Genomic DNA, 23,947 nt, shown 5'->3' on the forward strand with positions numbered 1-23,947 from the left:
AGAAGAGGAAAGCAAGTCTTCAGCCACCCGTTATGTCTATGTCTCATCCAGAAAGTACGTATAGCTAGAAACATTTCGGCAAATTTAAAAAATCCGCCCAGACAGAAATTTTAAATGTCCTGGAAAGAGAGGACACATGGCAACCCTAATTTTCTAGTCTCATGTTATTGATCTCAAGATTCCTTACTGTACAGGAGACGTTGCCCCTTTAAGAGGAGTCCCGCCCCTTGAGCTGCACGTCAATCAGCCCTAAAGCGCACGCCCCCTTTCCCACGGGGCGGGGGCAGGGGAGGAAGAGGGAAACTCCATTGCCTCTCAACCGCACTCGATTTTGCTGCGGTAAGTTAAACCGGCGACGCGGTGAAGGGGCGAAGGGCGCCCATTGGCTCTCGTACGGGGTTGAGGGGGCCGCTTTCATTGGCCGAGAAGGCTGCCAATTGGAGGTCTCCCCACGGCGCCCTGCCCCTTGCTGACAACAGGCGTGTTAGGCTGTGAGGCTGAGTCGTAGCCGGGAAGGAGACGCTGCCCTTTTGAAGCCATGGAACGCCGATGCACGGTGAGGGCTTCTCAATCCCCCCATCAGGAAGGTGGTATTGTCCGACCTGCTTAGGGCAGGTGCGCGGTGGTGTGTTCCATTATGCGGAAAGGGGTGAGGGGGAGTGAGGGAAATCTGTTAGTACCTTTCATTCCAAAGAGCTGTGCGCGAACGAAAGGAGCTCTTGGGCAAGTACTTTGCTGGAAAATGATAAGGTCTCAGTTTACGTTGCTGCTGCCGTTTCCTCGTATTTGCCATCACTCCATTTGTGGTAGGGTCCTCAGCCCATTTGCGGCATGGCATCCTTTGGCCAAGCCTTTTCCTACCTTCCCAGTTTCCGTTTGTGCTTCCAACTCCGTAAAATTTGGCAACGTTACTTAGGCTTGCTGCCTTAATGGGTCTCCCTGGTTCAGGTGCAGTTTACCTCAACAAAAGAAAACGCTAGTTCGTTGCTGGGGGTGGTGGAACTTGAGATATTGCTTGGGGCTGGACACGTCTGTGACTTAGGATGCCTTTAAAACGGGGTCGGGGAGAGTGAATTGATGGAGGACTGAGCTGCTGGCAAGCTAAGGACAATCTCCATGGCCAGGGGCAGCCTGCCTCCAAAATGCCAGCCCCAGAGGGTAGCAAACAGGAGTACAGTACTGTAGTCTCATTCTTTGCATGCTGTTGCTTTGGGGTTTCCCCAGCATTTACACTTGGTGAAATGGGACTCTCGGCTTTTGTTCTGATTGAGAAAGTCTTTTAAAAGCAAAAGTAAAAGTAAACTGAACATAGTACAGTGGTACCTCGGGTTACATACGCTTCAGGTTACATACGTTTCGGGTTACAGACTCCGCTAACCCAGAAATAGTACCTCGGGTTAAGAACTTTGCTTCAGGATGAGAACAGAAATCGTGGGGCGGCAGCGGGAGGCCCCATTAGCTAAAGTGGTGCTTCAGGTTACGAACAGTTTCAGGTTAAGAACGGACCTCTGGAACGAATTAAGTATGTAACCAGAGGTACCACTGTATGTCGCTTTGCTAGTGGTGTTTGGTGATGATTATGAAATAGGAACTTAGTGTCCAGGGGCTCTAATCATGTGGGAGGGGGGTGGGGATGGCTGTTGGCTTCAAGAGGGCATTTCAGAGGGCTTATTCTGGCTGCAGGCTGCTGAAAGATGTTTGCATGGAGAGGATCCCAGTTTCAATCCCCAATGGCACCTCCAGGTAGGGCTGGGAATGTCCATTACTGAAACCCTGGAGAGCCATTGCTGCCAGTCAGTGTAGACAATATTGAGCTAGATGGACCAATGGCCTGACTCAGAACATGGCAGCTCCCTGTGCTCTAATTTGGTTCGTAACTCAGTTGCGGAGCATCTGCTTTGCATGTAGAAGGGCCCAGGTTCCATCCCTGGCATCTCCAGATGGGGATGTCCCCTGCTGAAACCCAGGAGAGCTGCTTGCCTGTCAGTGTAGACAGTACTGAGCTAGATGGGCCAGTTGTCTGACTTAACATAAGGCAACTTCCAATGTTCCTATACAATACAGCCCACTTACATTAGGACTGGAATATTACTCTGTGTTTCAGGGAAGGGCCATAGCTCCGTGACAGAGAATCTGTTTTGTGTGCAGAAGGTCCCAGGTCCTATCGCCAACATTTCCAGGTAGGGCCTAGGAGAGACTCCATGCTTGAAACTCTGCAATGATATTGCCTGTCTGAGTAGATTGTATTGAGCTGGATGAACCAATGGTCTGACTTGAGACTACAGTGGTACCTCGCAAGACGAATGCCTCGCAAGACGAAAAACTCACAGAACGAAAGAGTTTTTCGTTTTCTGAGTTGCTTCTCAAGACGAATTTCCCTATGGGCTTGCTTCGCAAGACGAAAACGTATTGCGCCTTTTTTTTAAAGCCGTCAATGCATTCCTATTGGAAACCATCAATACACAGTGGTGCTTCGCAAGACGAAAAAATTCACAAGACGAAAAAACTCGCAGAACAAATTAATTTCGTCTTGCAAGGCACCACTGTATTCCATTTTAATTTAGCCATTTCTTCACAACCATGAGGCCTGATATCTTACTTTATTTTTAGAGGAAGGGCCATAGTTCAGTGGCAGGGCACCTGCCTTAGACCCAGATTCAATCCCTGGCATCTCTAGGTCTGCCTCGGTATGCCCTTTTGCTGAAACACTGGAGAGCCTTTGCTGGCAGTCAGTGCAGGCAATACTAAGCTTAGACGGCCCAATAGTCTGACTTGATATAAGGCAGCTTCCTATGACGGCAATGATATAGTCACTTAAAAGTTCTATGCCAAGGATTACAACAGAGACGTGATTGAAAATGAAGGAGGGATGAATGCCAGGAAGGAGTAGGTGTCCATCAAATTGTAACAAATGTAGCTGGTGTTCTGCCCTCCTACAGACAAGAGAGTGATGAGTTGGGTTGGGACAACTGATAACCTGGGTGCCTGATGGTAACTAATTTGTACCAACTCTACTGTGTGTGTGTGTGTGTGTGTGTGTGTGTCTGCTCCATTGAGCAAAGGTTGCTGTAAGGTGGGTGTTTTTTTCTGCACAGCAATTTGGAAAAGATCTGACACAGGTGTATCAAAAATAAATGCATGCATACATTTAAAGTTTTCCACCCTCTTGTTGTCCAGTTGGCATCACTGTTCATAAGCACTGCTTGAGAAAACCCTGTTGCTTTGCAAATAATCTGACAATTACTGTATTTTTCCATCTATAAGACTCCTCCATGTATAAGACACCCCCTATTTTTGGGGACGCAGATTTAAGAAAATGGGGAGGAGATGTATCTGTGTATAAGATGCCCCCTAGATTTTTTAGTGAAAAAATCTAGTCTTATACATGGAAAAATACGGTACATAGAGCACCTTCTATTCATTTATTTTGAAATCATTGCATGTAGAAGAGTAGCATGTGAAAGAGAAAACCTGATTAGAGTCCTTCCCCTTACAAGCTCCTTTTCTATGTGCGGGGACTTCTTTAAACAAACAAAAAACTATGGAGGAACTAATCAGTCACGTGGAAAGCTTAGTGTGCCCAGAGACATGCAGCTGAGAAGCAACCCTGACTTGTTACTCTTTGTATCTCTTGGAGTTCTGATTGTCCTTGATGGTTCTCTCCTACAATTTTCAGGTTAGGCAACAAAAAGTCCAGCTGTATCGCCTTAGGAAAAAAAAAGTCAGTGTAACAAGCTATTCTTTAACTCCCACTCTAGTTCAGTGGTTCCCAGGTTTGGGGGATGGGGGAGAACAACCAAGAGGCATGGGAGGGACGCTGAAGGTTTAAATTACAATCAGACTTTGAAAAACTGGCATCACTGTATCAAGTTCCTTAATTCCATTGAATGATTTAAACTAGTGTTAGAGTTGGATTATGACTAAAGGTACAATTTTTAGTGTTCTGAATTTTATTGTGTTGTTATCTTCCTTAGTGGGTCATGCAAACTGCTGTTCTGAATTATGCTTTTTATTGGGTAAGGTACGGTATGGGGCACTGGGATGTGTTGATGGAAGCAAGGGGCAGTGGCCCCAAAAAGTTTGGGAACAGGAACATTGCTGTCCTGTTTTACAATTATGTATTCTAGGAAAATGCAGCTGTTGTTGATCTGGCTACAGCAAAACAATTTTGTTTGAAAAGATGTCCCATGAACTGAAAGTATCTAAAGGGTAGAAATCGAGGGACCTTTTTAAAAAAAAAATAAAAAAAATACATATTGTGATATTGAGGCACATGGTCACTCGGTGCTACCAGGATATGCAAATGTCTGTCTCATTCAAGACTATATAGAACCTTTATCCTAAATAACAACGGAACTCACAAGTGGATAATGTTTTTATTTTAATAAATAGTTATTATTTGTGAAGGGAACCTTTGTATGAGTCAATACTTCATTTTCTGTTTGGAACTGCATGGTGCCCTTGTACTTTGCTTTTCCTGGCTGTGACGCTGTAAGGTTTAGTTTTTTTAAATTCTTTTCTTTCTTTTTGTTATGTTTGCACGTTTATTTTTGTTAACAAATAAAAATGAAAACTTTTTTAAAAAAATACTAATGTTTGCTTTCTTTTGTTTTTCTTTCCCTTGACTTCAGTCGCATTGCATACAGTAGTTTAGTTTGGTCTGATATGCCTCATAGAGAAAAGCCTTAGTGGAACTTCATGTTCAGGTGCTGTATATTATTTGTGTATATTGTATGTTGTGTATATTATTTATTTATTTGTTTGTTTGTTTGTTTGCTGCTTTTTTTCTCCATGGAGCTCAAGAACAGACCTACAAGGGTAGGATAGGTTGAGAGGCAGTGACTGGCCCAAAGTCACCCAGTTAGCTTCATGGCCAAGTGCAGGATTTGAACCCTGGCCTCTCCCAGGTCCTACTACAACACCCTAGCCACTACACCACAACTGTCAGAAGAAAAGGGATGTCTTTTGCCTCCCTTCTCTGCTCATGAGCTGGCCCAAGATGGTCTTCGCTGTTTATTACCCCATGACTGTGCCATTCTGGATGCGCTCTGTGAAAGGGCCCCTCTGTTAGTTGTGTCTGACTGTCTTCCATTTATTTTTAATTATTTAATTATTGTTTCGTATCTCTGCAACAGGGAGGCGATCTTCCAAATAAGACTGACTGTAGGAGCCTGCCAAAGGAGAGCTGGGTCTCTTGGTGAACTTCTTGGCCAAGGTTGTTCCTCACAGCATCTTCCAGCACATGCCTAGAACCTCTGTCAAAAATGGCATTTCAGAGAGCTGAGGGGATGTCCATTATTCAGGCTCTGGCGATGACTGTCGCAGAGATACCGGTATTCCTTTACACAACGTTTGGTCAGGTGAATATGCACATTTAATTCATCCCTATGTTTAGAACTAGAATCTTAATTGTATTTTTAGGAGAAGGCCCTAGCTCAGTGGTTAGAGCACCTCCTCTGCATGCAGAAGGACCCAGGATCAGCCCTCAGCAGCATCTCCAGGCAGGGCTGCAGAATGCCCCCTGCTATCCCATGGAAGATGGTGCATGCTTGTTTTCTGCTGCTCCAGAGGACAGGACTCGAACTAATGGATTCAAATGACAAGAAAGGAGATTCCAGCTAAACCATAGTAGGTGGCGGACTCTCCTTCATTGTAGATTTCTAAACAGAGGTTGGATGGCCATCTGTCAGGGATCCTTTAGCTGCAATTCCTGCACTGCAGGGGGTTGAACTAGATGATCCTCGGGGTCCCTTCCCACTTTACAATTCTGTGAAGCCCTGGGGGAGCAGCTGCCAGGCAGTGTGGGCAGTATTAAGCTATGTGGTCTGAAATTGCAGAGAGCAGCTGCCAGACAGCGCAGGCAACAATAGGCTAGATAGATCAATGGTCTGGTTCAGAAGTGGACAGCTTCTTATATCAGAAAGATTTAACTGTGCTGGATAAAAGTGCCTCTGCAAAAGAATATTTTTTTTTAAATGAATATAGTGACTACGGGATAGCTCAGTCAGTAGAGCATGAGACTCTCAATCCCAGGGTTGTGGGTTCAAGCCCCATGTTGGGCAAAAGGATTCTGGCATTGCTGGGGGTTGGACTAGATGACCCTCGTGGTCCCTTCCAACTGACCCATTTTATGCTTCTATGATCACCTGCCCTGTCACCCTGTGGAATGCCCTCCCATCCGATGTCAAACAGACAAACAGATATATGACTTTAAGAAGACATCTGAAGGCAATCCTGTATAGGGAAGTTTTTAATGTTTGATATTTTGTTGTGTTTTTATATTTTGCTGTTTTACTGTGTCAAATGTTTTAATTTGTTGGAAGCAACCCAGAGTGGCTGGGGCAACCCAGTCAGGTGGGTGGCATATAAATAACAAAATTATTGCTATTGCTATTACTACTACTACTACTACTATTATTATTATTTCCCTTCCCCTTTTAAAGTCTGCCTTTTCTCAGCTGAGGCTCACTCCAGGCCTGCGTAAGGTTCTGTTCGCCACAGCGCTTGGGACGGTTGCCTTGGCTCTTGCAGCACACCAGCTGAAGCGCCGTCGTCGTCGTAAGAAGCAGATTGCCCCAGAGAAGGCGGGGGTGAAGCCCACAGGTGTCCCTGTTCCCATCTTGCCAACGAGGCGGGTCCCCTCCGTCAAGAAAGGTGGCTATGATATCAGAGGGAAGCCAGCAGAGGAGCTGGCTACCTGATATTTAGTGAGGGCGGGGGGTGGAGAGGGAGTACCAAGGGGTACAAGGTGCCGCCACACTTAATTATGCGGAACGGGCCTCCTGGTGGACTGGTGCCACATCCTGCAGGACACGGTGGTAGGCTGAGGGTTTAAAGGACAAGCTAGCCTGGTCCCAAGCTGCTTTAGGTGGAGAGGCTGAGATTGCAGGGCACCTGCAGGCCCATATATATATATATATGGCCTTTCAGCCAAAAAGGCAGCTCCCATGAATAATCGTAAAAATACAATAATGTAAATGCAAACAGTATGGATACTTATTCAAAACATTTCAACAGAACTAAATGCCAAACACATCCTCATATCTTCTACAAAAATATTAAGGGAAGAGAAGGATGCTTAAGCAGCACCGTCACTTTTTAAGGGTCCCAGGCAGGGCTGGAACTGGGGCAAGGCAGTGGGGGGGGGGGTTGGTGTCCTTTGATGGTTCCAGCAGACCCTCCCTGTAGCAATGCCTAGAAGGCAACTGGTCCTTCTTATAAGGGTCCCAAACAAACCCCCAGCAATCGGCTAGTCAGAGATTTCCGACTGCTGCCTTTGAAAACAGATGTACTGCAGCTGAGGTTGTCCCCATTTCATCATGGCAATTAAGACCCCTCATCACAAAGCCTTTTTTTGTTGTTGTTTGAACCGCATGTTCTGTTTTGCAGGTTACTCCAATAAGCGAGTGCAGAGCCCAAGCAGCAAAAGCAATGACACGCTCAGTGGGATCTCCTCCATCGAGCCCAGCAAGCACTCCAGCTCTTCCCATAGCCTCGCTTCAGTACGAGTTTCTCTTTGCTTTTTGTCTTCTATCCATAGCTCCTAGCCAGGGTCCTGGGCACAGCCTTGTGGCCCTCTCTGTCTCGCCCTCAGGACTCTCTCCCAGGTCATACTCCCCCGCCAGCCCTGCACTGCCCACCCCCTGCAGTGCCTGTGTTGCTGAAAGGTATCCTTGAAGCAGGAGCATGCCTGTTGTTTGTCTGGAAGGAGACAGAGGGGTGCAGGTGGCAGGGTGTAGAAAGCACTGGTTTTGCAGGGCCAGAATGTAGCAAAAATCACAGTTGCTGTGTTTGGGATTTTTGGAGATAATATGAGTAAGAGGTTACATGAAAGAATTTTTAAAAGTGTATGCACCTTAAAAAGAAAAGAAAAGCATGCTTAATGGGGTGGGAACACTTGAGGCTGCTAACGGTTCTTTTTCTTCCTTCTCTACTCACTTGGTAGATAGTGGTGGCCAACTCTTCCAGCCCGACTCCAGCGTCAGCAGGACCCTGGGAGACACAACCCATAGAAGATCCAGGAGCTGCCGGGGACTGTAGTGCAGAAAACCTCTACTTCCAAGGTCAGGACCTGGCCTGTTGCTGCTATGTGCTGTATGAAGTGAAATGGTTGTCCCAGGGAAGCTGGAGCAATCTTGTTTTCTGTTGCTTCCATGGATTCAAATTGCAAGGAAGGAGATTCCAAGTAAACATTAGGCCTAACTTTCTGAGAGGAAGAGCAATTTGACAGTGGAACAGACTCCCACAAGAGGTAGTGATCTCTCCTTCACTGGAGGCGTTTAGGCAGAGGTTGGATGGTCATCTGTCAGGGATATTTTAGCTGTCATTTCTGCCTTACCGAAGGTAGGACTAGGCAACCCTTAGGGGTCTCTTCCAACTCGTCAATTTTATGATTCTGTGAAAGCAAATGCTAACTTAAAAAAATGTGTCAGGGAGTCTTTTGTGTTGCCAATGGAGAGTTTTCCAATGCTGGCCAGAAAAAGAGGGAGAAAAAAGATGGACCTTTTTGACTGCTATATTTTCCCCATCTACTGTAAGAAAACCAGTTGATTTTTTTTTTATAAATGTGATTCTTTGGCCTTCTTTTCTGCCTACCTTGCCTTGACAGGGATGGAGCTGTTTGAAGAGGCCCTGCAGAAGTGGGAACAGGCTCTGACTGCCAGGCAGAGAGACCACACCAGCCCCTCCATCACCTGGGACAACCGTAAAGAACAGGAGTTACTGCCAGAGGATCTCCTGGAGGTATAGCCCCATTAGCTCAGATGTGGGGAAACCTTTGAGCTTCCAGTTGATGCTGAACTACAGCTCCTGGGGCCATTGACCATGTCTCCTGGGGCTGATGGGACTTGCAGTTCAGCAGCATGCAGCCAGGAAGGGGGGAGTAAAGGGTTCCCCACACCTGAGTTAGTTCAGTGACAGGAGTGAGGAATCTTTGGCCAGAGCACTGAGTTCTAAAGATGCAGGAGCACTGGCTGCACTCTCTGTTTTATAGCCCACACCCCTGCTACACCTCTCCACAGAGTTCATTTATTGACTGCATCCCTATCCCACCTTTTTCTCCAAGGCATTCAATGTGGCACACATGGTTCTTTTCCTCATTTAATCCCCACAACTCTGTGAGGTAGGTTGTAGGCTGAGAGTCAGAGAGTGGCCTCAAGGTTACCCATAGAGCTTCATGGCCAGGTGGTGATTTGAACCCTGGTCTCCTAGGTCCTAGTCCAACGCTTACCATTACACTGCACTGGCACTCATGGTGGTTGCTATAGCAAGGCTGCCTGAATGAAGCTCATGGATCACTGATGGTCTGCAGATCTTTTCTTTGGGTACCTCCGGCCTCCCTTGCTGCCTGTTGGGGATTTCATTGGATGTTCTTTTTTAAAAAATCACGCTTGCTGTAAATCATGCCTACTAGGTTCGGGGGCAGGGTGTTGATGGGTGTGAGCCCTGCAAGGTTTAATAAATGCTATATATCTTTTTTTCTATTAAGCAGGAATCCCAGAAAATAGAGTTTGCAGAGAAGCTGGAATCCCTCTTGCACCGGGCGTATAACCTTCAGGAAGAATTTGGTTCCACCCTCCCTGCTGACAGCATGCTGCTAGACCTGGGTGAGTGGCGCTAGGATCCAGCTGTGGGCCAAGTTCTAGGTATTACTGTTAGTATATACAGTCCTTAACAAACTTGGGACCAGTTCACCTATCAGATTCCCAACTCCACTTGTGCTCCGCTTTGATAGGCAAAACTGGCACTGCTACAGGTCCCGCATAATGCCCGTTTCACACTTGTAAGACTTCAATTTTTTAGTGTGGTAGCATCTACACTTGGGATCTCTCTTCCTTTTGATACCAAGCAATCATGGAATCATAGACCTTGGTGTGGTCTGACCAAGGCTGAATAGAGTGGGACTATTACTTTCTTTAATCTGGACACAATACTTCTGCTGATGCAGCCCAGAATAGCATTAGCTTTTTTTGTTGCTGCATCACCCTGTTGACTCATGTTAAACTTTTGGTATACTAAGACCCTTAAATTCTTTTTACATGTGCTACTGGCAAACCAGGTGTCCCCCATCTTATGCAAATGGAATGAGCATCCCCTCAATTCCTTAATCCAAGTCGTTAATTAAGATGTTGAACGACAACAGGCCCAGGCCAGGACAGAACCCTGTGGCATCCCACTTGTTACTTTTCTCCAGGATGATGAAGGACCATAAGTGAGAACTCTTTGGGTTCGGTTAGTCAACTAGCTACAAATCCACCTAGCAGTAACCTCCTCCAGTCACCATCAGTGTACTCTTTTGGGAATGTACTTAAAACCTTTTTGTTTAGACAAACCTACCGAGATGTTTAGAAAGTTGATGCATGATTAATCTGTTTTTAGGCTTTGGTTATTTAAACTTTTTGAAAGTCTTAAATCATGGGTTATTTATTTTTCTTAGTGACCATTCTATTGTTATATATATATATATATATATATATATATATATATTTGTAACCTTCTTTGAGTTCTTGGGGATTTTCTTTGAAAAATCAGGCAGTGCATAAATTGAATGAAACAGGTAAACAAACAAACAAACAAACAAAAACAGAGGCAGGACAGGCTCCCACTTGACTTAGCATTGACTTTAATAATAATAATAATAATAATAATAATAATAATAATTAGCAGGAATGTTCTTTGATATTATACAGGCAAAATTGGGGGTGAGGGTGGTGACCTCAGAAATGTGCTTTTTTCTCTGGCCCTCCAGCATGCTGTGTTGAGCATCATACTAGTTTGCTTATTATTTTGATGTCTGAGTCTTCCCACTCCCCATCTTCCCCAGAGAGAACACTCATGTTCCCGCTGACAGAGGAGTCACTAAGACTCCGGGCTGATGATGATGATGAAAACAGCTTGACCTCTGAGGATTCCTTCTTCTCTGCTGCTGAGGTGATTTGTACTGTGTGCTGTGGTTTTCCAAACTTGCTGCCTTCGTGGTGATGGGGAATCCCTTTCATGTTTGCTTGTCCATTTCAGTAAATTTGCTTTGAGCATGTTGCAGAGGATTGAGCTGTCTTCAAGGCAGTATTGCCCACAAACCATTCCTTTTTTGGGGAAAAGTCCTATAAATAACTAACCAGATTACAAAGCAAACTATTCCTATGGACGTATTCCTATGGACCCAGAGGTGGTACAGTTGTACCTTGGTTGCCGAATGCCATGGAATTCATATGCTTTGGCTCCCGAACGATCGAAAACCGGAAGTGAGTGTTGCGGTTTTCCAACGATTTTCAGAAGCCAAATGTCCAGCATGGCATCCACGGCTTCCGATTGGCTGCATTCTGTTCAAGAACAAAGGTATGACTGTACTATCAGTTTCCAGAATTTTGAAACTTAATGAATAAAGATTTTATCATGCATCTGCTAACAGCTGCAAAGCTAGTAATCACTGTAGACTGAAGATCTCTCAGATCTTTTGGGAGCATGGATCTCACAGGTCTGGGACTTGACGGTCATGGACAAATTAACTGCCTTAAAGCTTGAACATCATACAGGAAAGAGGAGTATCACCTTCTATGCAACATGGTTCGGTTTTATGCAGCATTCACAATCTTTTGAACATGGCTTTTGCCCACCAAGAAGAACACATGGAATACTCTGGAATGACACTTGCAATTAATTATATTACTGATGCTTGTGAAAACAGAAGCTGTGTCCTACTTAGAGACAAATCTGCACTCTGGGAGGGAGTTTTATTTGTTGATGTTATTATGCAATTCTGTTTAAGTTTGGAATCAATAAAATACGTTTTTTGAAAAAAGAAAGAAAAAAGAAGGGCAGTCCTGGGTACAGTGTCATTGCAGTAGTCAAGTCTGGAACTCAGAGAAGCATGGATCAGCTTGGCACAATCCAACCCAGCATTGCCTTAGGGCAGCTTGGTATTTAGGAATTGTGGCCTTCGGGTGACATCAGTTTTATTCTGTTACATTTTTGCAGCTCTTTGACTCTTTTCAAATCGGGGAGGCTCCTTTCCAGCTCTCCAAGCCGGTTGCGGCATATGAAGAAGCTTTGCAGTTGGTGAAGGATGGACAGGTGTCATGCAGGACTTTCCGGTGAGCAAGTGAGCTGATCTGTACCAGAAAGCTCCATGTAGTCTGTGTATTATGTGCTACTACCCCTGGGAGGTGGTGGGATTACCTAGAGCAGGGGTTGGCAACGTGCGGCCCATGGGCTGGATGTGGCCCACGAAGACCATTTTACTGGCCCACGAGCCACCCCCAAACCGAGCCCACCCACTCGGTGAGTCCCCCACGTGCTGCACTAAACTGGTGCGGTGTGGCATGGTGCGGGGACTCACCGAGTGGCACCAGAAATCGCATCTGCACATGTCCAGATCCCAAAAATCGCTTCTGCGCAGGCGCAGTTTTCGGCATCTGGTCGTGGGCAGAAGTGATTTCCAGCGCTGCGGATATGCGCAGATGTGATTTCCGGTGTTGTGCTGTGCCAGTCCGGCCCATGGACGATGTCCGTGGGAGTGATCCGCCCATGGCCAGTAAACCTTGTCGACCCCTGACCTAAAGGGATGCTAAGAAGAAGAGGAGTTTGGATTTGATATCCCGCTTTATCACTACCCAAAGGAGTCTCAAAGCGGCTAACAAATCTCCTTTTCCCTTCCTCCCCCACAACAAACACTCTGTGAGGTGAGTGGGGCTGAGAGACTTCAGAGAAGTGTGACTAGCCCAAGGTCACCCAGCAGCTGCATGTGAAGGAGTGAGGAATCGAACCCGGTTCACCAGATTACGAGTCCACCACTCTTAACCACTACACCACACTAGCCAGTTTCCACACTGGGTTTCATTGTCTCCTGGCCAAGAAGCAAGGTGGCGGTGGCACTGGAGGAGTTAACAGGTGTAAAACATTCCTGTTTGGAGAAGCCTACCCAGATGCTTAGAAAGTTGAAGTAATTTTAATCTGTTTTAGTATTTTAATCTGTTTTAGTATTTAGTATGGTATACGATATCTTTATTGTCATTGTCCCATACAGAAAAATGAAATTGGAAATCTACATAAAACATTCAAAACCCCCTAAAAACTCTGAAACCCCATTTTAAAATATAATATACTATAGAGACTCCTTATGCTGCGTTTAACACCAGAATTGCATTTGCATAGAAACTGTTCCTCAGGCGGCTAGTCCTGGTCTTTATAACCCTATACCTTCTTCCAGAAGGCAGAAGCTGAAAGAGATCATTTCCGGGGTGCATACTATCCTGCGCTATCTCTGCAGCTTTCTTATGGCACCTGACAGCATAGATTTGATCTAAGGTGGGAAGAGTGCACCCAGTTATTTATTCTGCAGTCTTTACAACCCTGGACAGCATTGTTTTTGGTGTGAATATGGCCAGCAATACATTGCCCTGTCTCACTTTTGGAGATCCCAGTCATTATGTGTTCTGCCTTGCCCCTTGCGGCAGCCATTTTGTCATTGGAACCCATAGGTTCCCTTTCCTCAAGGGATATGTGCCTAAGGAGCATCCTGAATGTTTACAGGTACCTCCATTTTCACCCCTCTCTTCTCTTCTAGGACAGAGCTTTTGGGCTGCTATAATAACCATGACTTCCTGGCAAAGCTCCACTGTATCAGACAAGCCTTTCAGGTAGGGAAATGCCAAGTCTCCTCCAGACCCCTATTCCACCTATGTGGGAATGTGGTTCTGTTTTGAGAGGTCAGTGGCTGGCTGGGCCCATGATTGGCATGCAAGAGGTCCCATGTTCAACTTCTGGTCTTCTCTGGTTAGACGAATAAGTTGCCTGATATGAGGAACAGAAGAAGTTGCTTTATACTATGAGTGAGGCCATTGGTCTATCTAGTTCAGTACTGTCTAAATTGACTGGCAGAGGCTCTCCAGGGTTTCAGACAGGGTTTCTTCCCCAGCTCTACCTGGAGACGCAATTGGGGATTGAACCTGGGACCTTCTGCAAGCAAAGCAGATGCTCTACCGCTGAGCATTTTACCTAAAAAAAAAATAAGGTTCTAGTCCTCATGGTTCTAAATAATGAGCTAATTTAAATAGGAAGCTGCCTTCTACTGAATCAGGCCCATTGGTTTATCTAGCCCACTACTGCCCACACTGACTGGCAGCAGCTCTCCAGAGTTTCAAGAGGGAGACATTCCTAGCCATACTTGGAGATGCCACTGGGAGGGTTGAACCTGGGACCTTCTCTATGCACAACAGATGTTCTAACCCGTGATCTACAGCCTCTTCTTTTCCTGAGAGCTGCTCTCAGTCAGAGAGAAAACAACAGATAGACAATTATTGTCTCCTGGCCAAGGGCTACTTAGAATCCTTTACATCAATCACACTACTATTTTCCACCCCCTTTCCAAGGAAAAGATTGTTATCTCTGAATGGGACTCTCTTTTGCAGGAACTTCTTCGGGATGACAGAAACCAGTCCTTTTTTGGGGAGGTGGGGAAGCGGATGGTGATGGGGTTGATGATCAAGGCTGAAAAGGTAAGTGGGCCAGTTGAGGGAGAGAGGTGGCTTCAGCCATCACCATGGTTGCAGGAGACAGTTCTTACTCCTCATCTATTCCAGTGTTTCCCAAAGTGGGTGGTGACGCCCTCTGGAGGGAGATTCCCCGGGAGTCTCTAAGAGGCAAGGGACCGGCAGGGATGCCGGAGGTGTAAAGGACTATCACATTTTGAAATGCTGGCATCACTGGGTCATGTTCTTCAGTTTTGTTCAATTAAATAATTGAAATAGTTTTAATGGGGTTCTGAACAACTGTGAAATTAATTGCTACTGTCTTGAAATTGTTAGTTATCTTCTTTAGCGGGTCATGCAAACCGCCATTCTGAATAATGCTTTCTGTAGAGTAGCTGGGTGAGTGTATGGAACCCCAAGGAGTCAGTGGCCCAGAAAAGTTTGGGAACCACCGATCTATTCTCTTTATAGCAAAGTCAGGGGCAACTTCTGTGGTCATCCAGATGTTGCTAGACTACAACTTTGGTAGTTTCTGCACCACTGGCTGGAGGCTGGTTAGAGCTATGAGCCCAGCCATGTCTGTCTACCCAGTTCCCCCACCCCACCTCTAGCAGGGTGACCCAGTTTGAACAAGACTGATCTGAAACCACAACCACTTCACTCCACTTTTTCTTTATTTCTCTATGTGTATATCCCACAGCTACAATTCCTAGAGTTCCCTGTGATGGGAAGGGTAGCTCTGGGAGAGGAGTGGGGGCGGTTTCCAACTCTCAGCAACCTGAACAAACGGCAGCTCCCAGAATTCTTTGCGAGGGGAGGAGCCATGACTGTTTAAAGTGGCAATATATTGCTTTGAATGTGTTGTGAAGGTGGGGCTTACTTTCTGCTTAGAGCGACCTGATGAAATGAACACACATACGGTAAGTTTAATCATGCCCGTTTTCAGTGGGTCTGCTCTTAGTTAGACTAATGTTGTTCAGTCTGCTGTGGTGCTGAGTTGTAGCATAGATTTAGCAACTGAGCTGTCTCTCTGTTCCTCCCCACATCCCAGAACACCAAGGGCTTCCTAGAAAGCTATGACGAGATGCTTCAATATACGCTGAGGCAGGAGACCTGGCCCACAACTCAGAAGGAGCTGGAAGGACGAGGGGTTTGTGTCGTTTTCTCCTTTTTGAAATAAAATAAAAAGTAGTCAGTGAAAGCTGTTGTTATTATTGATTCATACAATTTACATGCCACTTGATTGTAAAAAAGAACAAACTCTAACAACCCTCAAAGCAGTTTGTAAATAGTAAAACAATGGAATTATCAGCAAAAAAGTTTTTTAAAAGATTCAAGCATTAATTAAAATAAGTAAATGGTTCTAATTTTTTTTTTACATTGTGTTTTAATGCTGTAACCCATGCTGGGACGTTGTGGTGAAGGGCAAGCAATAAATAAACTGTTGTTGTTGATGCCTGTCAGTTTACCTGTATTTATCCTTCCCAGGTGGTCTGCATGAGCTTCTTCGATATTGTGTTGGATTTCATCCTTATGGATGCCTTTGAGGACCTGGAGAACCCGCCTTCCTCGGTGCTGGCGGTCCTGCGGAACCGCTGGCTCTCGGACAGCTTCAAGGAGACGGTGCGTCTGCTGGACATACCCCCCACTGGGAAGGAGAACTATTTGTTTTTATTTATTTGCACTTACACCTCTAAGGAGCTAAAGATGGCATACATGGTTCTCCTGCTTCTCAGGAGGTAGGCTAGGCTGAGAGAGGCAGTGACTGGCCCAGGGTCACACCCAGTGGGCTTTATGGCCGAGGGGCGATTTGAACCAACCCCGGTCTCCCATGTCCTAGTCCAGTACTCTCACTACACCACCTCACTGGCTCTGATTTATGCCACAGTGCAAATCTTACCCTTAGGGCATCGTTCAGCCAGGTTCCAGCTTGTTCTGTGATCCCTGACCCCCAGGGCCGGATTAAGACCTTTACGGGCCCCATTTGTAATTTGAAATAAAAACAGCACTAAACTGTAAATTTAAATAAACAAACACAGATTTATTGCAACCCATGACGGGATCTGATTTCCTTGCATTATTTTGAACTACACTAGTAGAATGTCCCCCTGGTTTAGATGGGGATAAGAAAAAAATGTGTAAGAGTTGTAAGGAGGTCTAGCAAAGTTCTGATTTTTCTCATGATTGTTTTGAAATGTCAAATTATTTATAAATAAATACATTCTATTTTCTTTTGCTTTGCTATTGCCCAAAGCACATTTGGGTTGTCCAGCAGTTCCCAGCCCCCACTTAAAATATAGATCCATTTTCAGTCCCTGGACTTGGTCTGGAAAAGTCAATTTCCTCCAGCAAGCCATGAATTGGCCATTAATGCACAACAAGACGCACAAAAATGGGAGGACCTGCTTGACACGTTTAGGGTAGAGGTGGGTTCTGAGTCTGAGAAGATGGAAGGCTGTGAATTTTAAGGGCTGTTGTTCCAGGAGGTGTCTGGATGATGGTTGAGTCAGGCGGAGGGGAGACTAGCCTTGGTGCTCACTGAAGAACAGTCTTCTCCCTTCTCTTTCAAGACTAGAATTCATGAACATCCATTGAAGCTGAATGTTGGAAGTTTCAGGACAGATAAAATAAGGTCCATCTTCATGGAGAGCATAGTTAAACTGTGGAATTTGCTCTCACTGGAGGCAGTGATGGCCATCAACCCTAATGGCTTTAAAAAGGGATAGGACAAATTCATGGAGGCTGGCTGTGCATTGCCTCCATAGTTTGAGGCAGCAATGCTTCTGAATACCAGTTGCTAGAAACTGCAAGAGGAGAGAAGACCCTTGTGTTCAAATCCTGCTTGTGGGTTTCCCATTATTAGAAGCCGGTTGGCCACTGTAAGAAGAGACTGGACTAGATAGGGCATTGGCCTGACCCGGCAAGACTCTTTTGATGTTCTCAGGATTTTTAATTTTTTTACTGGTTTCGTTCTGAGTTTTTTGGAGTGCAGCCCTCCTCACCCCCTCTGTAAAGTGCTTACATATTTCTTAGACCCCAAAGCACCCTGTTCTTTCCAATCTGAACTTAGAAATCAGCTTCAGATAAACCGAAATAGCAACAGATTCCTTGCAGAAAGGTGCAATGGAAAAGATCTGTTGCTTCGTAAATTGTAATGTGGAGACTTCAGATTGTCGTGGTTCAACAGCTGTAGGTCGTTGGCCTTTGAAATAAAAGTTGGCAACGTGATGACAGTCTTGCTTTTTCCTATACGTATTTAATTTCAGGCTCTTGCCACTGCCTGCTGGTCGGTTCTGAAAGCTAAGAGGCGGCTTCTATTGGTAAGTTTAATGGTATGGTTGACTTACATACAATGGTTGGTTAGCAAGTTGATTTTGGGGAGGGAGGAGGCTAATGGTCTATTTGATTCTCATTTGTAAAATTTTGCTTCCTGATGTCTAGAGGATATTTTGTTTAGTTGTTTACTATGCTCATTATGAATTTTACTGGCTTTTTGTAGCTGATATTTTATGTGTGATGTTTATCTTGATACTAAAGAGGATGCTTTTAAGTCACAATGTGGTTGAATCAGTTTGATTTGCAGTCCTTATGAGTGGTGTAGTCACATTGCAATGTACAAAGAATTGCTATCACATCATCATTTTTATTTCTTAAATTTATATCCCGTCCTTCATCACAGGGCAGTTTACGGTATAAAAACACAGTATACACAATGCTAGTCCTACTAGGAGTGGACCCAATAACATTTTTTGTTTTATTATTTATTTATTGCCAGCACCCCTACACCTTAAGGTCCCAGGGTAGTTTACAACATTAAAACATAGTATTAAAAACAGTTTGAAACAACTTGCAGTCATGAAAATAAGGGTTAATGGCCATGACCAAGTTAGACCCATCCATTATAGTTGGTCTACTCTCAGTATGCCTTAGTTGGCTACAACAACCCAAAGTATTTTAATAAAATTGGGTTGCATCCAATCTCAGTCCTGCTCAGAATGGACCTGTTGAAACAGATGGACAAACTCGGGCACATTTATTCTAATAGGTCTGCTCTGAGTAAAAGTTAAAAATATACCCCATTACAGTGTGTGTGTGTGTGTGTGTGTGTGTGTGAGAGAGAGAGAGAGAGAGAGAGAGAGAGAGAGAGAGAGTGAACCACTGTTCAGTTTGTTTTTCTTTCTCCCACATCAGGTCCCAGACGGCTTCATATCCCATTTCTACTCCGTATCGGAGCATGTCAGCCCTGTTCTTGCCTTTGGTTTCTTGGGGCCAAAGGAGCAGCTCTCTGAGGTTTGCTGCTTCTTCAAGGTAAATAAAGTTAAAAATCATAGAACTGGAGAGTTGGAAGGCTCCCAAAGTCCAACCTCCTGCAATGCAGGAAATATAGCTAATTTTAATTTACCTAAACTTTTCAATTCTAAAGATAAAGAAATAATACCAGTTGCACTGTAACTTAAAAAAAAAGAAAAAAAGAAAATCCACTTTTGGTCGTACGTTATTTATCTATTTCATAACATTTATATACTGCTTGACTGTAGAAAAAAAACTTCAAAGTGGTTAATACTTACTGATTGTTTCTTGCAACACTGCAAACCCACCCCCAAATGGTGTTATGTATTTTTTTCTTTAATATCTGGGATGCCCTTTGAAGATTGAAAAGGAGTCTGAGGACTGCATGAAGTTTCGAGTTCACAAGTTTCCCACCTGCAGCCTAAGACAATGTTCAGTTTTTATTACAAGCTAACTATCTTGCTAGTTCTTTCTCACCCCTTTCCCCAGCACCAGGAGATGTTGGGGGCCACATGAAATGAGGCCAAGGGCCACAAGTGTTTCTCAAGCCACAAATTGCCCAGTCCTTCATTTTTTATTGCTAACTATGCTGCTGATTATCTTTCTCCCACTCTGTCTCTCCTCCCCAGCACCAGATCCTGCAATATTTGAAAGACATGTTTGACCTAGACATTGTGAGATACTCCACTGTCCCGTTGCTAGCAGAAGATATCCTCCAACTCTCTCGGCGCCGCAGTGAGATCCTGCTGGGTTACTTGGGGGTTGAGACCGTCCCAGAGGTGAACGGGACTCTGCCCAGTGACATTGTACCCTTTGAGGAATTCAACTGAAGCTCGTCCAGGCAACAAGCATCTTCTCTTCTAACAGATTCTCTTGCCCCCACCATCCAGCTGTCCATCCCAACCAAGTGGCTTAATAATTGGCAGCAAAGACACTATTCCGTCCCAACAGTGAGTCAGGGTATTAGCCACTGCCCCAGATGTTCCTTGTTGGATCCAGAGGTTTGGCAAGGGGCATTCAAGGGCACTCAGTGAACCTGTTTCTGGCTCATCTGTAGTTCCTGTTTCTTAAAAATCTTTTTTAGCTCTAGCATAAAATGTGAAACACATACCAGGGCCTGAGCCACCCCCCTCCAACCCCCCCCCCAACCTGCAAGGTGTGGGGGGGTGTAGTGCACAAGAACACTTTTCCTTCCTTTTTAAAATGTGTGAATGGATTCCTAATGAAATTGGGGAAGAGAAGATAATTGATTTGTTTTGCTGTGTCTATATGTTTGTAAAGGCTTCTGACTTTGTAAAAACCTTAGCAGTTCTGGTGTGAATTATGAGGATAGCAGATTGCTATCTCTCTGTGCTGTGCTGTCTTTGCAGCTGCATTTCACTACATCATGAATTTTAAAATGCCATCATAGTATTTCCTGTATGCCCCCTTCCATTTCCTCTATCTCTCTGAGTATCCTCTTGTTTGTTTATTTTTTCACTGAGCACAATGACAATGCAGTGGGGGGGGGGAGTTATGTGTTGTTACTGTGGGGAGCAAGTAGCCTTGGGCATTTTAAGCGGTGGGGAGGTGGTGTATCGATTTTGTTTGTTACCATGTTTGTTACCTGTGATCCTCAGATGAAGGGTGTTACAGAAATTGGATAAATAATAATGATACGGGAAGCTATTTGGAGCAGTAAGTTGTATAAAAGAAGATTCAGTTCAGTTCAGAGAGCTTGGGTGCCTGGAAGGGAGAGGCTGATGGCAAATACTTTAACCCATTCACACCACCACGTGTGGAAAGCACCACATTTGCACTGAGGGATTGTCCTTTGACTAAGGTTATGGGACAGACTATATACAATGCATTGAAAAATAAAATTTGGGGCTTTTGGGGGAGAGATGGCTTCCCACTAGTGAAGGTTGGCAGTATTCTTTATGGAAGAATTAGTGATCGAGGGTCAATTCATTCTGTTATTTAAAACTGAGAATTTGTCTCTTCTTCTCCACCTCCTCGCTTGAGCACACAAGGAGCACTTTAATGTCAGGAGAAACCAAAGCTGTTTGTTACTTATGGACCCAGGGAACTATGGTTTGTTCTACCCAAAAAGTTGGTGTAAAGAATTGAAGCGTGCTCTGTTATCTTGGTTTGTTAAGTATTATGCCATATTCATACTGTACAATTAAAGTACTGTGATGCCACCCTTCAATTCTACAATCCTATTCTGTGTCCGACCCCTTGCAATGCAGGAATATGCAGCTATCATAGTGCTTTAAATATGTGCTGTGAATGTAGCATGCAGATGCCTTCCAGCTGTTCCTGGACATGGTGTCCTTGTACATAATCTCTGGCCCTCGATCACGTTAGCTGTGCCTGATGGGAGTCCTGCCAAGTCGGAATTGCATCCTGTTGGCTAAACCCCTAATTTGAGAACTTAGAATACTAGAAGGCTTGCAGATGCCTGGAAGGAAATAATGGTGCTTGAATGCCTGAAAATGACGGCTAAGGGGATGAGGGATATTGTAAGAGCTGGTTAAGATATTTCTCTTGTATATTTTCACTGTTTTGTCGTCTTGTGTAGCTAACCCATCATGCAGCCACATTCTCTAGCAGTGATGGAGAGACTGAGGCACCGTCCAGAAGTTGTTGGACTCTAATTCCCTTTAGCCAGCATGGCCACAGGTGATGGGAGTTGCAGTCCAGTATCAACTGGAGGGTGGCCCAGGTCCCGCAGCCCTGCAGTGTAGGAGTTTCTGTGTGGGAAATGGAAGGGGGAAACACTACAGAGCAAGTGTGGGGAACCTTTGGCACTGCATTGTGTTGCTAAACTTCAACTCCCACTATCCCTGGCTATTGGCCGTACATACTGATACTAATGGGAGTAGTAGTTCAGCAAATATCTGACTGGGGGGCAAGGGTTCCCCACACTTGCTATCAATGCTGGTGGCAAGTGAATGCAGGAGGATGTATTGCTAGTTGTCAAGGACCAAGGGCCCGATCCACTGGAGATGCAGTCATGCAACAAACAAATACTTGGTTCATATTCACAGATAGTGTCAATAACCAGCAGCACTGTTGGAGTGCTTTTCACTGAAGCCTCTTAAGATGCTAAAACAATGGGTTTTGGTTCTCTGTCCAGTCCTAGGAGAAAATGAATGTGACTTGGCGTATTTTTCACAGATTTCAGAGGTCTTTTTACAACCTGTTCCATTAGGTTAAAATGTGTGGGTTGTTTTTAACGAAAGGAGATACACACGGAGCTTTTTCTATTTGCACGTTAGAATTACTTGTGTAGGTATCTGGTTTCTTTGCTAGAACTTGACTAGAGTTGCCAACTGACCAGAGAAGGAACCTTGCCAAGACTGTTCCTGCGCCTTTTTAACAGCTGCTTGTGCAGAAATCAGCAGGTACAAAGCTTACACATGATAATTTCCTTATGGCAGAACTCATGCATCATGGCAAACCACAGTTTGCCATCGTAAGCTGATTGAGCTTGCTTCACCCCTCTCCACTAATGGGCAGAGCAGACCAGTCATGACCAGCAGCTTAGTGTTATGATCGAACCATAGATTGTAGACAAGGTTCGTTATTGACTACAGGCTGTGGTTTGTTTCGGAGTGAAACAAACCATGAACTCCACTTCAGATGTAACATTAAGTGAGTGATTGTGGTTTGTTACTCTTAAGCATGAGAGTGGAGGGGCACAGCAGCCGCTATCAGCTCATGAATTGTTTGGTTAACCATTGTTTTATAGCGTACGGTATGTGTGTGAATACAAGCAGTGAGTCTCAGATCAAGAACGGTTTCCTTTATCTCTTTTTAAAGGACATTCCTGTTAAACCTGAAGCTAATGAATGTAACATTTGTGCCTAATCTGTTTCTTTTTAAAAGATTTCATTTTCCTTAATTGTAAAATATTTGCTGGGAGTTTTGTTTTGTTTTGTTGTGCTGCATATCTCACGTCTTTTGCAATTTAATTTAAATCTCTTTTTTTCGTATCCCATTAAGGTTTCGTCATTCAAAATCAAATAAATCTTTCCTTCATTAACAAACTCTTCACTGAGTCTTCTTTTGCTCATACACAAGTAGAACCTGTTCTTCAGATCATGGGTTGCAGAGGTGGGCAGTCTCAGGCCTTGTGGGCCTAATGTGGCTTGCTAGACCTCTAAAATCTGCCCCACAACATCATTATTCCTGAGAGCCTTCCGTTTAGAAGATGAGGTGACAGAGGGTTTTCTCTGAGTGTGTGCTTTAAACATCAAAAACTTTGCTGCTACTGCAGTGTTATTATTTTATCCCCAAACAGCCCAATGGGTGTGATTCTACTGCATCATTTGGGGGAGGTGGGTGGGGGGAAAATGGCTTCCTTGTTGGCTAACCTGTTGCTGGAAATGCCTCCCTGCTTTTTTTTGTGGGGAGAGAAATGGACCCTGCAAAAGGAAGACGCAGGAATATTCAGTACAGTACTAGACTAATTCACACCTGGCTGAATGCGATTTAAGTTATAATAATTGTGTAGGACATTCAAAGCATATTGAGCACACATGACTCCCCCCACACACCTAAAAAATTGTAGGAAGTCTAGTCTCTCAAGGGTGCTGAGAACTGTTAACTCTGTGAACATAGTGTCCAATTGCCCTAGAAATGTTGGGGCTGTCATGAAAACTCTTAAGCCTTCATGAGTTCTTACTTTGTCATGCAGAGTCCCAAATTCCTTATTCAGCTCCCTTTTTTCCAAGGGGCCAATGGGAAGCGGTGGCAGGTTGGGTTCCTGGGGCTCTCGCCCAGCTAGGAAGAAGAGGGAGCAGGGCGATGCAGAAAACAGCTGGATGGTGAGGCAGCCAATGGGAAGCACAGAGGCCCCACCAGCATGGGAGGTGGGAGGGAAGGTAACAAATCAAACGCAGGGGCAGGAGGCTGCAGCATCCTTGGCCAAGCCAGAGTAGCAGGAAAAGGGCTATCTTAGAAGCAAGACCTTTTAACTTCTATAGGGCTTACTCCCAGATAATGGCTTGAATCACATGAGGTGAGGCGTGCATCCCAAGTTGTTGATGATGTGATATGCAGTCCTATGACTAAATGGTAGATTAAATGGTGCTTATCTACCCCACCCCCAAAGTTAATCTGGTTTGGGATTGCAGCCTTGACTGGGAGATAAGAATGGCTTTGCTGAATCAGCTGTCCCTAGAGAATTCTGCTTGTTGGTT

General features: G+C 44.8%; 1 protein-coding gene across 7 annotated transcripts; it reads left to right on the plus strand.

The window, feature by feature from the left end:
• Positions 1-295: 295 nt before the first annotated feature.
• Positions 296-22,792, plus strand: MIGA2 (mitoguardin 2). 7 transcript variants are annotated; one of them, XM_083423729.1, is made up of 16 exons: positions 296-339; positions 5,136-5,360; positions 6,444-6,654; positions 7,390-7,502; positions 7,946-8,063; positions 8,609-8,742; positions 9,488-9,605; positions 10,823-10,929; positions 11,977-12,092; positions 13,565-13,637; positions 14,409-14,495; positions 15,520-15,618; positions 15,957-16,091; positions 17,735-17,788; positions 18,660-18,776; positions 19,388-22,792. In XM_083423729.1, exons 2-16 carry the CDS (start codon positions 5,265-5,267, stop codon positions 19,586-19,588), a joined length of 1,779 nt encoding a protein of 592 aa, XP_083279855.1. In that variant the 5' UTR covers positions 296-339; positions 5,136-5,264; the 3' UTR covers positions 19,589-22,792. The 7 variants fall into 7 exon arrangements, with proteins under 7 accessions (XP_083279855.1, XP_083279856.1, XP_083279851.1 ...); XM_083423730.1 differs by having other exon boundaries at positions 324-556; positions 9,491-9,605; XM_083423725.1 differs by lacking the exon at positions 296-339 and adding an exon at positions 408-556.
• Positions 22,793-23,947: the final 1,155 nt, after the last annotated feature.

The sequence above is a fragment of the Podarcis tiliguerta genome (assembly GCF_965153285.1).
Source record: "Podarcis tiliguerta genome assembly, chromosome: Z".
Lineage (NCBI taxonomy): Eukaryota > Metazoa > Chordata > Lepidosauria > Squamata > Lacertidae > Podarcis > Podarcis tiliguerta.

Bases quoted from the DNA above. Each gene is read 5' to 3' on its own strand.
- MIGA2 (XM_083423729.1), top strand. From the start codon at position 5,265: ATGGCATTTCAGAGAGCTGAGGGGATGTCCATTATTCAGGCTCTGGCG. The intron at 8,743-9,487 runs GTATAGCCCCAT...TTTTCTATTAAG, and splicing joins TGCCAGAGGATCTCCTGGAG to CAGGAATCCCAGAAAATAGA. The intron at 10,930-11,976 runs GTGATTTGTACT...ACATTTTTGCAG, and splicing joins CCTTCTTCTCTGCTGCTGAG to CTCTTTGACTCTTTTCAAAT.